At 37.8% G+C, this 15,329-nt stretch overlaps 1 protein-coding gene across 1 annotated transcript in view; it reads left to right on the plus strand.

Annotated features, from left to right (window-relative positions):
* Positions 1-4,222: 4,222 nt before the first annotated feature.
* The window catches only part of LOC124619267 (transmembrane protein 87A), a 70,878-nt gene continuing 59,771 nt past the window's right edge, over positions 4,223-15,329 (plus strand). The window contains exons 1-2 of the mRNA XM_047145534.1: positions 4,223-4,469; positions 10,991-11,057. Coding sequence (XP_047001490.1) covers positions 4,362-4,469; positions 10,991-11,057 — 175 coding nt within the window. The 5' untranslated portion in view covers positions 4,223-4,361. The remainder of the gene's footprint in view (positions 4,470-10,990; positions 11,058-15,329) is intronic.

The following is a 15,329-nucleotide window of genomic DNA, read 5'->3' on the forward strand; positions in this document are numbered from 1 at the left end:
TCAGTTGTGAATGCAGACAATCATTGGCTGTATAATGGAATAATAAATAATATTTATGAGGGAATACATAGAGCCTAATCCATTACTTCTTTATCATAAATAACAAATGAAGTCACAAACAATTGCATTTTTCTCATATAGAGCTGGCCTTATCACTTACAAGGAGACCACATGGCTTTCAGATTTTTTTTATCTTTTTGTATTTATGATATATGAAGTTCAGAACCAACATATCTGTCTTCCAAGCTGTTCAAAGCAACTCTCAAAGATTCTCGAGAAAGTCGACTTTGAAGTATTCTGAGCGACTTTAATATTTCAAAGTTAATTAAGTTTCTTGACAGCCAGCTTGGTTCTGAGGTAGACTGTTTACTTGCTGTGTGGATGGCCCGAGTTCAAATCCTGGTTGATTCAAATTCTTATGCAAAAGTACGTATTCTACAAGCATTTTTGAGAAGTGTAGAACACAGATAGAAGGGGCAAAATCGGTAACACTGGAGTTTGGTAATTTCTGGTTTGTGTCTAGTTTTGGTCATCATTTTTTTCATTTTTTCCATTCAGTTATTTAAATATAAAATTCATCAAATATACGCTAACTAACACATACATAATTAGCATTTTTATGAAAAATGCACATCTTCTTATTTCTGACTGCATGTTGCTCAAAAAAATCCAGATTTTATTGCAAATGAAAATTCTTAATTACAAATTCACGGTTCTTTTATAAAACGTTATTAATAAAGACTCTTTAAATTTTAAAAAAAGCATTACAAATATTTTATTCGTCTTTATGTATTTTACTCTTCACAGAAATTCTCAAAGTACATGCACCTTTGTTAAAAAGTTTACCACAGCCATGAATCAGACCTAGACCACCTCCAATTAAAGACGACCAGAAAACTTGAAAGTCGAGATTCTCGAGAACTTTTGAGAGTTTAGCTAACTAATGTGTGTGATTGATGTTTGAGTTATGTACTTCATGTAAAATCTGTATTTAAAAATATGTGTATGTATATAATCCGACTGTTATGTGGGCTCCTTGTTAATAAAAGGTTGTTTAATGAAAACTGCATCATTAACTTATGTTTTTATATATAGTGTATGCATCAGCCTTAGGTCGTTAGTTAGTTAAATGTGCCATAGATCATGTAATCGATTCTTTCATCGAAATGCTGTGGAACTCGTTAGTTTACGGGATATTTATACATGATTATTGCTAATATTAATGAACACTTTATTATTTTTAGTCCTGCTCATGCAGTTACATTTCTTTTTTTCTTTTTCTATTGGCTATAAGTTTTTAAGAAGAAATATGTTAGTGGAACAGATGGAGATGTTCAGGAGAAACGATTTTAATTTAGATTTAAATCTAGCTCTGCTATCTGTCAGACATTTTATGTTATTGGGCGTATGATCAAACATTTTTGTTGCTTCATATTGAACTCTTTTTCTGAGCCACTAACAACTTTAACAATAGATAATAAAGGTCATTTTCCCTCTAGTGTGGATATAAACATCACTGTTCTTCTGAAATTATGATCGATTATTTATGAGAAATTTCATTAGCAAATATATGTACTGTGCCTCGTTTCTTGAAGTGATACCTGCATGATGTCCATAAGTGAACATCAAGTATTATTCTTACTGTACGTTTTTGTGTAATCAATGTTTTCTTTCTACAGTGGATGTAGACAAAATATGCCAGGAGATTAATACTTTTGTTTCCAAGATTAGCAATTATACGAAGAGCAAAAGTAGCTTGTTTGAGGAGCTCAGTAACATGCTTCCTCCATTAGAGTTTTCATCAGTATGTACACCCAAAAATTTGGAGTGTACTACCATATTCACTGACTCATGTTCATGTAATACATGAGTTATTGGTATGAATCTGTTTGTTGTACAGAACTGAATTTTCTGGGGAGTCGTTTTTCATAGAAACATTTAATAATTGTTTGGAAAATATTATTCACCAACTCTTCTGTTCAGTTACTGTAGAACCTAAAACATTTTTCGCTTTCAGATCTCTGACCTCTCGTATGGAAGAATAATCAGTATAAAAAGTTCTAAATCTTTTTGAAACATTTGCAGCGTGTCACGAAGTCCTTATAATTTCGCTAAGAAGACTCAGAAGCAATAAATCCATTACGATAACATTAGAGATCCAATCCCAAAGAATACAGGTCAAAATTACCGAACTATCAGTTTAATAAGTCACAGCTGCAAAATACTAAAGCGAATTCTTTACAGACGAATGGAAAAACTGGTAGAAGCCGACCTCAGGGAAGATCAGTTTGGATTCCGTAGAAATACTGGAACACGTGAGGCAATACTGATACTACGACTTATCTTAGAAGATAGATTAAGGAAAGGCAAACCTACGTTCCTAGCATTTGTAGACTTAGAGAAAGCTTTTGACAGTGTTGACTGGAACACTCTCTTTCAAATTCTGAAGGTGATAGGGTAAAACACAGGGAGCGAAAGGCTATTTAAAATTTGTACAGAAACCAGATGGCAGTTATAAGAGTCGATGCGCGTGAAAGGGAAGCAGTGGTTGGGAAGGGAGTGAGACAGGGTTGTAGCCTCTCCCTGATGTTATTCAATCTGTATATTGAGCAAGCAGTAAAGGAAACAAAAGAAAAATTCGGAGTAGGTATTAAAATCCATGGAGAAGAAATAAAAACTTCGAGGTTCGCCGATGACATTGTCATTCTGTCAGAGACAGCAAAGGACTTGGAAGAGCAGTTGAATGAATGGATAGTGTCTTGAAAGGAGGATATAAGATGAACATAAACAAAAGCAAAACGTGGATAATGGAATGTAGTCGAATTAAGTCGGGTGATGCTGAGGGAATTAGATTAGGAAATGAGGCACTTAAAGTAGTAAAGGAGTTTTGCTATTTGGGGAGCAAAATAACTGATGGTGGTCGAAGCAGAGAGGATATAAAATGTAGACTGGCAATGGCAAGGAAAGCGTTTCTGAAGAAGAAAAATTTGTTAACATCGAGTATAGATTTAAATGTCAGGAAGTCGTTTCTGAAAGTATTTGTATGGAGTGTAGCCATTTATGGAAGTGAAAAATGGACGATAAATAGTTTGGACAAAAAGAGAATAGAAGCTTTCGAAATGTGGTGCTACAGAAGAATGCTGAAGATTAGATTGGTAGATCACATAACTAATGAGGAGGTATTGAATAGAATTGGGGAGAAGAGGAGCTTGTGGCACAACTTGACTGGAAGAAGGGACCGGTTGGTAGGACATGTTCTGAGACATCGAAGGATCACCAATTTAGTATTGGAGGGCAGTGTGGAGGGTAAAAAACGTAGAGGGAGACCAAGAGATGAGTACGCGAAGCAGATTCAGAAGGATGTAAGCTGCAGCAGGTACTGGGATATGAAGAAGCTTGCACAGGATAGAGTAGCATGAAGAGCTGCATCAAACCAGTCTCAGGACTGGATACCACAAGAATAACAACAACATTAGAGAGTGCGGGGAAAATAACTTCCGATGTTAGCAGACGACTATAAAATTCCACTCCCTCCTCCACGCCTTCCAGTGTCAATGTGAAAACTTTCTTTCCTAGGAACGGTGACGGCGACGACCTGTTCCATTGCGTCCTGTTCCACGCCGTTGGCGGCCTGCTTGAATGCTACGATTTGAAATGCATTGTGGATTGTTTTGACGGAAAATTCCTTTCCCTTCCTTCAAGTGTGAATTGGTCCTTAGGATTTCCTCCTGTAGGACGAGTAAACATAATTTTTTACTGACATTTTCACCTCTGTCATCGGTTTGTATCACGATGTAGAGCAAGGAACAGAATCTGCTTCCATGATCGTGAGGTAGCGTTATTGAATATCTGTTTCTGAATTGTGGTAGTGTAAGATTTTTATTTTATCTTCTTTACCTTAGCTTATATTAAGATTGAATTTATCTGAGTGATACCATGACTAACTGTACGGAGTGAACTTCATGTTTACTACAGTAAAGAATAATTGAAATAAAATGAAATTCCTTCCGTGGGTCAAAAATAGAGTCAGATGATAAAGTTGTTTATCTCTAAAATGAATACGGTACTGTTGGCGTTCGGCAAAAGTCGTCGATTTGGCTGTGGTGACAGACTAATCTGTAGTATTACTTGCGGTCGAGTTCTGTCTGAAAGATAATTTGGTAGTAAGTTGGCAAAGCCAACGAATGTGAATACTAAATGACAAGAGGGTGGAATATCTTTGGTGTGCAGTGTCAGGTTTGTTGTGGTGGGAGGTTTTCGTGGAAGCGGCGTGTCGGAGGGGAAAGAGTGAAATTGTGGTTGCGTTTGAAATATTTAAAGTGGACATAATTGTTACAGAAAGTGAAGTTTTTAAGAGAAATATGAGTTTTTCTTCGTTGTTCGCACTTTTTGTTGCCTGCGTTGTGTTTAATGCGCAAGTTATTGACGGTTTTCCAGAACAAGGAAAATGGGTTTTGAACTTGTATGATGTGAGTAATTTTCTGTTGAATTCACGACTTATTTAATGCAACAATAGTCACAGATGTTTGGCATATGTAGAGACTTGAAGTTGAAATTTGCAAATAAGTTACAGGTTTATAGGTTGCCTTGTATACGTGTGTTATTCGGTCCGCAGTGATTTGCATCATATCTAATCTTCGTGACTCAGGTGCATGATGTATCCGCGAGATCCATCTCCGGAGAAAAAATTACCGACAGCGCAATATTTTCAGGATCATCGAACCACTGTTCATGTTTGCCATCACTTGCGCAACTGTTGCCACCGTAATCTCCCAGCTTACATTATGTCCTGAAATATGTCACGTTTCGGCCGATGTCAACAATTAAGCGCTAATTTTATAGTAGCGAATTGTGTGTATTGATCCTAGTATCGAAAGCATGACACGCATCCAGCTTTTCCATGTCACGGTGAATCACTGTCACAGTGAAGTTATTTTTGCAACGAATATTTATAACAGATTGCAAAGCCAGATATCCTGTCGTGCTATATGTGCTGCATTTAATCGTGTTCCTTGAGACAAAGAAGACAGTGAAGTTTTAATGCTCTTAAAAGAAAACTACTCTATCAGACCTTCCTCTTCCAGTATTACCAGTCTTTAATGTTGATGTCAATATTTCAACACTTTAAAAATCGAATGTTTTCAGTTTTATGAGTAGCTTGGTAGGACCTAATAATTTCTGTGGTGATGTATTCCCTCTGGAATCATATTATTCACTTCTCATTTGTAGGGAAAATGTGGGCTACAGTAAAATGGAACTAACAGTTGTAGGTAAAGTAAATTTTCACATGTGGCTGTGGGTGCAGACACAAATAGGAGCCAACAAGATCTTTCCTGAAGACAGATTTCTTCAACTGCCAAAATAATGTTATAGATGAGACAAATTAACACATCTACTGATTTGTAACAAAGGTTTTAATGTCACATGAAGCACAGCAGGACAGAGTGAACGGGAAATAAACAATACTTCATTAATAGTGAGTTATTTTCAATTTTCTGTTGCTGGATATTCTTTGACCTGCCGCTCTTGGTGCCGGTGAAAGTGAATATACTGTTACTTTTGTTTTTTTTGTGTTTGTGTCACATTGACTGTGTTAGTTAAATAGTTGATAACTCAACAACAGTTAATTTTTGCAGTGATATTCGATGTGTCAGTTTAAACTCTAGAAGAAACATGTGTTAATTAATTCTTGTTAACAGGCATTTGAAGTCCATTGCTGGGGATAGACACCCTCCATTTCATTTTCATTAGTCACAAATAACTCTTCGAAGGTAATTTCTATGGATCAGTGAGTGCTCTGCTGTTGGGTGATGACACCCAAGTATCCATATCTCTACCTTCAAAAGTAAGCTGTGAAAATGAGTCCTTAGAAGAGCTACCTTGGCACTGTGCAGTGAACTTGCTGTATTTGAATATAATGATAGCATCCAGGGAACAGCAAATCATGTTACTAGGAGTATTCCTTAGAGACTGTGGAAGCATCCATTCCAAGGTCAGCAGAAGTCATAAGTGGTGCACAGTGATTGTGTTTAGGCAGATGTTCCAATTTACATTGCAACATAGTCCAAGACAAGAAATTTTCCATCTTTCACAAAACAAATAATCCCTCAACCATTTCATACTAGCTGCATGAGTAAGAGAGTCAGCGAGGAGAATTAGTGTTAAAAGGAATTTAAATCCAGCAGTGACTGTAATGAAGGTTGACCGTCTCATAAACAAGCCAACGTAATTCTCAGATAGTTAAGTCACATAGATCAACATTTAATGTGAGCCTCTAGACTACGTACAGTCATCATCAGACGACTTGTGTGTGATGGCCTTTGAAATTCAGGTTGGAAGGTTTGCTGTTGTACAACCACCTCTTTGCTATGTTGCAGTCGTAACATCTTACCTTTGGCTCCCTATAAACGCCAGTGATTAATGACATACTGTATGTGTTTAATTAAATTGTGTGAAGGAGAGAACTCAAACTCGTGTATGGAGATAGTCATATCCCCTTTGTTGAGGCCGAAGTAGTAATGCACAACATTGCTGAACCGTATATGGCTCTCATCAGCTGCATTGGAAGACATTCCATTCACTGTCAGCTACAGCTTGATACAAGTCCTTTAATCCAGTGAGCTTATAAGCCTTTTCCAGTTTGGACAGTTTGCCATCCATCCCCCCACCCCTTGGAGACAACAGTGCAGGAGGCCTTACACAAACTATAGCTAGCATGAGTATTTTTTGATATTGGAAAGGCATTATGATGCTATATGATTATATAGTATACTGTAACAAACAAGCAAATGGATTTTGTGACCACCTCGTGATTATTTTGTAATGCTTCCTAGTCAAAGGACACTTTTTGTAGTGAAATGGTGATGTGTTCCTTGGCCAGTACTCCCAAGAGAATAGGGTAATGGTGTTACTCAAGGAGTGTGCAATATGGAAGTGACAGCTTGCTACCCGTCACATAGAGGAGACTTCGAATTGCAGAAGAAAATGGATACTAGAAATAAGTTTTCAGATCGAAGTCCTTCCTCAGAAGTAGAACTCACACAACAACAACAACAACAACAAAACTGTCTCGTGCATAGCTACTGTCTCTGGACACTAAGGCCCAACTGCTAAACATCTTTCGTGGTTTTGATGATTTCTTAAGTTTGGGAAGCACTTAAAGTTTCTCATCGAATAAGTAGCCTACAAATCTGACTAATTATTAGAAATGGCAATGTTGATCTACCCCAAGTTACAAAAAAAGCACTATAGTGTTGACACCTCGTGTCATTAACAGAAGCTTTGTGTTATGGGGATGTGTTATATTTAGACGTTATGTCAAAATGATTTCTCCATGCATAAGTAGCAGGGAGGATGAGCACCATTGTCTTAGAGTTTCTTTTATTGACACAATTTTACATTCATCACCTCCTGCTACTCATGATCATATTGGTACAAAACATAATCTCAGCGACAACATTAGTGCGTGCAGTTGCATAGCATATTGAGTGTCATTGTGTAACCTACTTGCCTACGTCGGTGAAAACCCACTGCTTGTTTCCACAGATTCTCTCATTCCCTATTACGCAGCAGAATGCCATCATATTTGTTTGTGTTTGGAACTGGGAAGTGCTGTCCCGGACTTTCTGAATAGTTTTATTTGTTGGACATAGTTGTTGGATTGCCTGCAGAGGACTCAGAGAATCCAAACAGATAGACAAATGTTAAGTTGCAAGGAAGGCCAGTGACTGTGGCAACAACCAAAGCTTATATACCTAGTTAGCTGCAAGGAGCCTTGACAGTGTACTTTGTCACCACTTTTATGCCTGAACCCAATTGTTATTATGTGTAGCAGAGGAGTCACCACTTTAAAAGCTCATATTTCCACATCCCTTAGTTTAGGCAATGAAACAAATTATTCTTTTAATGAATTACCAAGGAACCTCACAGAATTTTGATGCTTAAAATGACGCACTGCACTTTCAAACCGAGGATAAGTAAAAACAGAACAATTGCAATTAAGTCAACATATAGTTTTATGTAGAGAAATTTAAAACATTTTCTTTTGTTGCCCATTCTTACAACCTCTCTAAAATATTGCTCAACACAGAAGGACCCCAAGGGAAAAGATTCTACCAACTAATATCCATTCATGCATTTGGTAGATAATTTCTGCAGGTTGAATCATTCACATTTTTAATGCCTCCTGTATGTCACCTCCAATAGCTCTAGATTATCAAGAGTAGAATGACATCCCCTGAAGGCAACCTATTGATTCTAAAACCTAGATAAGGTGGACAACCCAATCTAGTGCTGCCTCTAAACATTTGGCAAGGGGGATACTACATTAGCTGCTGCTGGGATGTTAAGTGATCTATCCTTGGGTTAATGAACTGAACATTTATCAATTCCTTGCTTAGCTCAGGATATTGGCCTTATTTTTCTTTTCTTTCTTCTTAAACAAGGATTTGTTTTTGGATTTTAAGATGTCACAGCATGCTGTAATGGATCATGTACATCCCAAGAGTATCATCACACGCCACAGGAAGTATGGAATTCATCACACGCCACAGGAAGTATGGAGTTGAGTTCCCACACTGGTGAGGGTTTGTAGAGTTCTTCATTTACAAAATGGAAAGTAATTCTACTCTTCTTCATAGCTACTCAGCAGGCCTAGTACCAGAAGATATAGTGCTGCGAAAGTGCTCAGACGTGACCTATGCTATATCTACTTTGGCTTGACTAAGAACTCTGCTATTCCACATGGCAGCCAATGAATGTGATGTATATTTGCCTCAAATCCCGCTCACTGGTTATAATACTACGTAGGAGCACATCTGACCAATTGAGAGATTTCAGAAATGTAAGCCATGATACCTTCTTGTTTCCTTCAATTGTTTTTCAGTCTTTTGTGCTCGCTGTTCGATACTTTGTAACATTCTGTGCAGATGGACTTGTCTTCAGTCTTTGTGATACAGCTCCCTTGTGGCTTATAGCAGAGAGAAACTGTATTTTACTAAAGGACTGGCTGTCTTCTTTGGTGACATGAAGATTTGTAAACAGATTTATCAGGAGTAGTAATGTGATCCATACAATACTGAACATAGCCTTAGTACTCTACTACACCCATATGGCTATACAGTGTCCAGTTTGTGCTGCTGAGCACTCATTTTGGTATTTTTCTTTCTGGCCCTGTTCTCTGTATAAGATGGAGAGGAATTAAGAAGTGGCCATTGAAATGGTCATCTACCATTCTTCTCTGACAAGAGTGTGCATGGGCAAGAGACTAAACTAAGAGATAAATTGAGGGGAACATTTCTCTTCCCTTGCTAAAGTGTGTCATTCATCCTGTGATAAGGAGGCACATAATCTTTTGAGTATACAGTGTACTCAACAACTCATTGCCTTAGGCAAGTTGAATTATAGCCCCATAGAGTACTACAAGCACTGTAGTCATCCAAAAGAAGAAACAGTCAAGGGAGATTGTTGATGAGCTCTTTGGCTGCCTCACTGCCTAATATCTTTTGTGGTATCAGATAAATGGAGCACGCTTTTACTGACAGCTCTAGTGGCCTGTGTGCTGGGACAGCAACTGCTTCTAGTGTGGTAGTTAAGGTGACAGGTGGAGAATGGTGTGAATTATTGTTTGACACTGCCCATCCTCTTTCAGTCTTTCAAAAATAAGAGAACAAGTTTGGGGTTTAACATCCCAGCAGTGATGAGGTCATTAGATAAAAAATTTTGGATTGAGGATGGATGGGGAATGAAATCAGCCATGTCTTTTCAAAGAAAACATCCTCCGTTTTGCTTCAACGATTTACAGAAACTGTGGAAAACAAAAGATGATTTGGACCACCACCCTCCTGAATATGGGTCCAGTGCACCATCTCTCTTGGTATGTTCCTTTCACTACTGAGGCTGAAGGCACTCAACCTACACCCTAGTATTTCCTCTATTACTGACGTTATTTTTCTTCCCTTTGTATTTTTGCCTTTGCAGTGTTTCTAAGGCCTCAGCTATTGGTGGTGGGCCATAGAAACTTATTTCATGCTACCAACTTTCAGTTCCAAGTCTTCAGTATTAGAGTTGGGTGGAGTTTTTCTCCCTGTTGCTTAAACCATTTTATTGCCCTTTGCTTGCCTTAGATTGTGACCGGACACTAGTTGTACAACATATACACTGGCACAGTCTCGTTATCTGAGAATGGTAGATACCAGTCTCTGTGAAGACATTAGCCTTGCAACAAGCACTCACAGGAATGTGCACCTTAGGTATTATGAATATACCAAAACCAGTGAGATGCACTTTCTGTTGATAGAAATTCATTACATTACGACATGGTGATAAGGCCAAGTTGTTCCCACAGTCACCAGATTTTACTTACTGCTTGAACAGTGTCTGAACTTAAGTTCATAAGCTATAGAATAGGGACAAGATATTTTGTGATCAGAGCAGCAAGGAATAGCTAGCATTTCTAATGGGGCGTGCAGTAATGCCATAAATCCGGGACTGGAATTCACCTTTGCTGTTAATTGGGTCTAGTATCTTTTACTTTTTATTTGTTTGATGGAGTAAAAATATTTTACACTCCCAAGATTCTCTCTATCAATCTGGAGTCCAGGCAAGCAGAGGCAATCAGCTGATTGGCTGCTTTTGCTTATAGTACCCTTCGATTCCCTTCCCAAAGGAATTTCCAATTAAACTTCCTGGCAGATTAAAACTGAGTCAGGCTGGAATGCTAATCCAAAACATTACCTTTTTGTTTTCAGTTGCTACAAGCACACGCTCATTGAGTTATTAATAACATATCGACAGTATCATTTTGAAACTGGATTAATAATTCAAAGTGGAGACATCAAGCATTAAGTCATCCCATTAGCCAAAATACTAATGTCTGTACTCAGACTTGTGCCAGGAGGATTGTGTGTGTCCTCTGTTGTTTTTCATGCATTTTTTGTTTGTTTATTGCCATTTGGAGGCAATATTCTACTCAATTTTTCTTACTTTTTAGATGATTGAAGAATATCATGAGTCTATTCCCAAGAGTTTGTTCAATGGATCAGTGGCAACTGTAAGAGGTAAGAACAAATTTATTTGTGTGCGTGTGTGTGTGTGTGTGTGTGTGTGTGTGTGTGTGTGTGTGTGTGTGTGTGGGCGCGCTTGCGCGCGCGTGCCCTTTCAGTTTGTCAACATATACTCATTGTAGCTGCTTAGTGTACCAGAAGAGCAGAAGTTGGGCAGAATGTCATAATCACAGGAGAACTGGGAACAGTATCCTGATTAAGATGGTCATTCCCTGCCCCATATTGTCACAGGGGATAACATGTGGTGTGATCATTTAGAGCTGGAGAGCAATCGCCAGAGCCAATACATGTGGATTCACCCACACAGAAAAAAATCCAAACTCATGCATACCAGCACTGGGAAAGTCATAGTGACCTTTTTCTTTCACTGCAAGGGCCTGCTGATCATTGACTTTCTGGAGCACTGTGCCACAATTAACGCACAGTGGTATGTGGACACACTGCAAAAACTGAAGGGCTCCTAATGCGTGTTGACAGGCACCCTCTATACATCCTCCAAACAGTTCTGATCCCCCCCAACGCAATTACAATATGTGTGGAGACATAAAGAAAGAGATTAACGGCCATCGATTTGCTTCTGACAAAGAGGTGCATTGCCTGGGTACAATCATGGTTCTCTATATAACCACAAACCTTTTTCCATGCAGGCTTTGACTGTATTGTCTCATAGTGGGATAAATGTATTAACAGTTATGGCGATTGGGTTTTAAATAATAAACAGTTTACTTACTTTTTTCCATGTGCCTCATTTTAATTTGACTGCCCGTTATCGAATAATAGTTGTCAGCGGACAACCAGAGTTTTCCAAATTCTCAGAGGTTTCTGTAAATTGCTTCAGGTAAATGCCAGATTGTTCTTGAAGAGTCATTGCCAGTTTCCTAAGCTTGTCTTTCCTGTCTGACATAATACTCCTCTCACCATGAATTTGTTGTTCTTTTTTTGTTGCCTAACAAAGGTATGTGAAAGAGTTATATTAATAAAAACACATATCATGACAGTGCTTTGAGATGTTGACATAGTTCCACCAATCACATTCATGCGTAGACTTCTAATACTTTATTTGCCCATGATTAAATATATTAAATCTATGTCGACACATTCCTCTAATGCAGACAACCTTGTAGGTGGGGCAACCACAGCTATGATTATTCATCTAGGGTATTACTAACCACTTCAGCTCTATTTGAAAATCTCAGAATCTTTTTTCCCAGGATTTATTTTCCATCAAAACAAAACACCGAATGAAGAACAGTATGTCATGGATTAAAAACTGCCAGATTCCAGTGTAGTGGGTGGGTTCAAAACAAATCATATCATATAGTGATGGCTTCTCCGATCTGTTTGGAACCATGTATTGGGGATGCAGCCATGTGCTCTGTCATGACAGTGTTGTGCACATGCATTGTAGAAATGGGGATGACAACATGCTGCTAGCAAGCTTTACTATTTTGAAAGACGCAGCCAAGGTGACGAACTCCAGTGCTTCATTTGTCATCCTGTAAGACAGTGGATTTTATGAATTTCAAGTGAACCCGACAAAGGTTTGCAATTGCTAAATATGTATGGGAATTGGACGTATGTCTTAATTCCTTCCTTACCCTCTCTATATCTATCTCCTTGCCCTACGCCTTTCTCTGTCCATCACTCCCTCCTCCCTCTCCCTCTTGTTCTCATTCTCCTTCCTCTCTTTGTCCATCTCCTCCTTCCCCCTATCTACATTCATTTCCTCCTCCTTCTTTGCCCCTCTCCTCTTTTGTCAGACTTTGAGTTTTGTTTATTGGTGTTGCTAAGGAAACCTTGATTGCGAATTGAAGTCTCTTAAAGTTAATGGATAAATCAATTGGGTCATTGGCACAGAGGTCATGAGAGAGACTTTTTCAGGTGCTGAATCTATCAATATAGTAATTCAGCAATAGTATTTTGCATGGTTTTAATCTTCAAATGGATAGGAATACAAAGTTTCAAACAATTCAGATGTAACAGTAGTATTCTAATCATAAATCAATAAGCTGTATGTATAAGTCTCCTGTTTTCTGTTAAAACCAACTATGAGGAATAAATTGAAACAGTACATTGTTGTGTATACAAATTTTGTTTAAAATTATATATAAGAAGAAAGAATATATACAGGAGAAACAGCTTGTCTAATGGTTTAAATGCCCCGATATCGTAGTTAAAATCGCTTGTGAGAAAGAATGAGAAATAAAACTAAACCACGTGTTTTTGCAACACAGCACTTTTTTTCTCACAATCAGTTTTAATAGAAAAACTGCAGTGGTTTTTTATATAACAATATATGGCTCATATCTGTCTGGATGTTTATCAGAGTATTGTGCAAGAATTTGAAGTAAATAGATCAAGAAATTTTCGAGATTTTTGCTAACAACACTTGCATATTATGTACTAATATATTTATATATTATATATCTTTCAAAAAAATAGCCTTTAGCCATGCAAATTTTATTAGAGTATTGTGTGAAAATTTGAAGTAAATTGGTAAAGTTTTTTCTTAACTACCTCAGAAACCTGGCTCCCTGGGCATCGGCATGGCTCCACCCCACCCTAGAGCTGGCCCTGGGATGAACTGGTGTTACAACAAATGAATCTTCCTATAAAATCCACTGTGCAACCAAAGCTGTAATGTTGATTATAACTAAAAATAAAAATGTTGAACAGAAGAAAGCAACCTGGGGCAACAGAAATTGAAAAACCAGGCATTAAAAGAACATGCAGTTAAAAAGTACTGGTTGGACATGAGAAAAACTGAAGAAGCATTGAACTTATGAAGTGTCAAATAACAACAGTTGCCAGGAAAGATGTAAGATACAAATCAAAGATCATCCAGAACAGGAGAAAGCAAACAATGTCAATCCTACTAGAGGCTGTTTGATCAGAGCTGATGTGACAAGTTGACGCAAACATTGAAAAACCAGAAAAAAAGTGACAGCATCATCAGGTGGAGTTGGTGAGGGGAGGAGGAGGCAAAAAGTAATAAACTTGGAAGGAAATTCAAACAGTATGGAATAACAACAATATTGTGAAAATGGTATATTGCTACTCACCATATAGAGGAGCCATTGAGTCTCAGACAGGCACAACAAAAAGACTGCTATGCATTTAAGCTTTTGCTCAGAAGACATCCTTCAGAAGTAGAAAACACACACATGAAATCACTGCCCGTGGCCACAGCTACAGCCAACCACAGTGGCCAGAAACAATGATCACCTGTGTGTGTGCGTTGTCTTCTGAAGGAGGTGGTTTTTTGGCCAAAAGCTTAAATGTATAGCAGTGTTGTTTGTATGAATGTGTGTGTCTTTTCTACATCGTAACGTCTTTTGGCCAAAAGCGGAGCAGTCTTTTTGTTGTGACTATCTGCAACTCAACATCTCCTCTATATGGTCAAAAGGAAAATCATCTTTTTTTTACCAGTTTTATTAACTTTCTTCTATTTTAACATTTCAGGTGGAAGGCAAAACCAAATTTCTGAAATTACACAAGAAACTTAAGTTTTATTTTGCAAAGAAATTAGTGATCTTCTGCTACCTCAGTAAACTCTAGCATTCCTGGTGAAACACCACATTCTCTGTTGCAAGCAATGTTAAAACTACACCATTGTCTACCTCCGTTTTAAGGATGTACTTGTGCAATGTTTCCAGTGAGACTTTGCCGCTTTCAAAGTCACAATGTAATTGTTTTCTCTCTTCTTTTTCTTCTTCTTCTTCTTCTTCTTCTTCATCTTCATCCCAATTTTCATATTCTTCTGATTCATTATTGTCTTCATTCTTGTCATCTGGAACAGTCAGAATTTTTCAGTGTCAGGTCCTATAGACTTCCATGTGATATCAAAATGTAAGAAACAGCCAAATGTCATATTTTCTCCTGAGTCAGAAAGAAGACCCAATGTATTGTGGAAACCTAAGCCCATTTCTCCAGTCTCCTACTGTTGGTTGTGTGGCTTCTTGATGAATCCACATTTCTTGAAACAGTACAAAATCATGGCCAGGATAATATTTTTCAATGCTGTATAGCCAAGCTCGTCACTGGCCTCTGACCATCTATATTAAATCTCTCCATCACTATTGACACAATATATTTGTGGTGAAATGTATGATGGAGTAATTAATTCATAAAAAATAATTCTTTGCTCTTTCTACAGTTTCAGGGCAGATCTTAACAGCCAAATTTTTAAGAGTCTTGTTCTGACACAGTATGTAAATATTGTCCATTTTCACATACATGAGTTAGCAATTGTTAGACATTACTGAT

Source organism: Schistocerca americana, chromosome 6 (genome assembly GCF_021461395.2).
Source record: "Schistocerca americana isolate TAMUIC-IGC-003095 chromosome 6, iqSchAmer2.1, whole genome shotgun sequence".
Classification (NCBI taxonomy): Eukaryota; Metazoa; Arthropoda; class Insecta; order Orthoptera; family Acrididae; genus Schistocerca; species Schistocerca americana.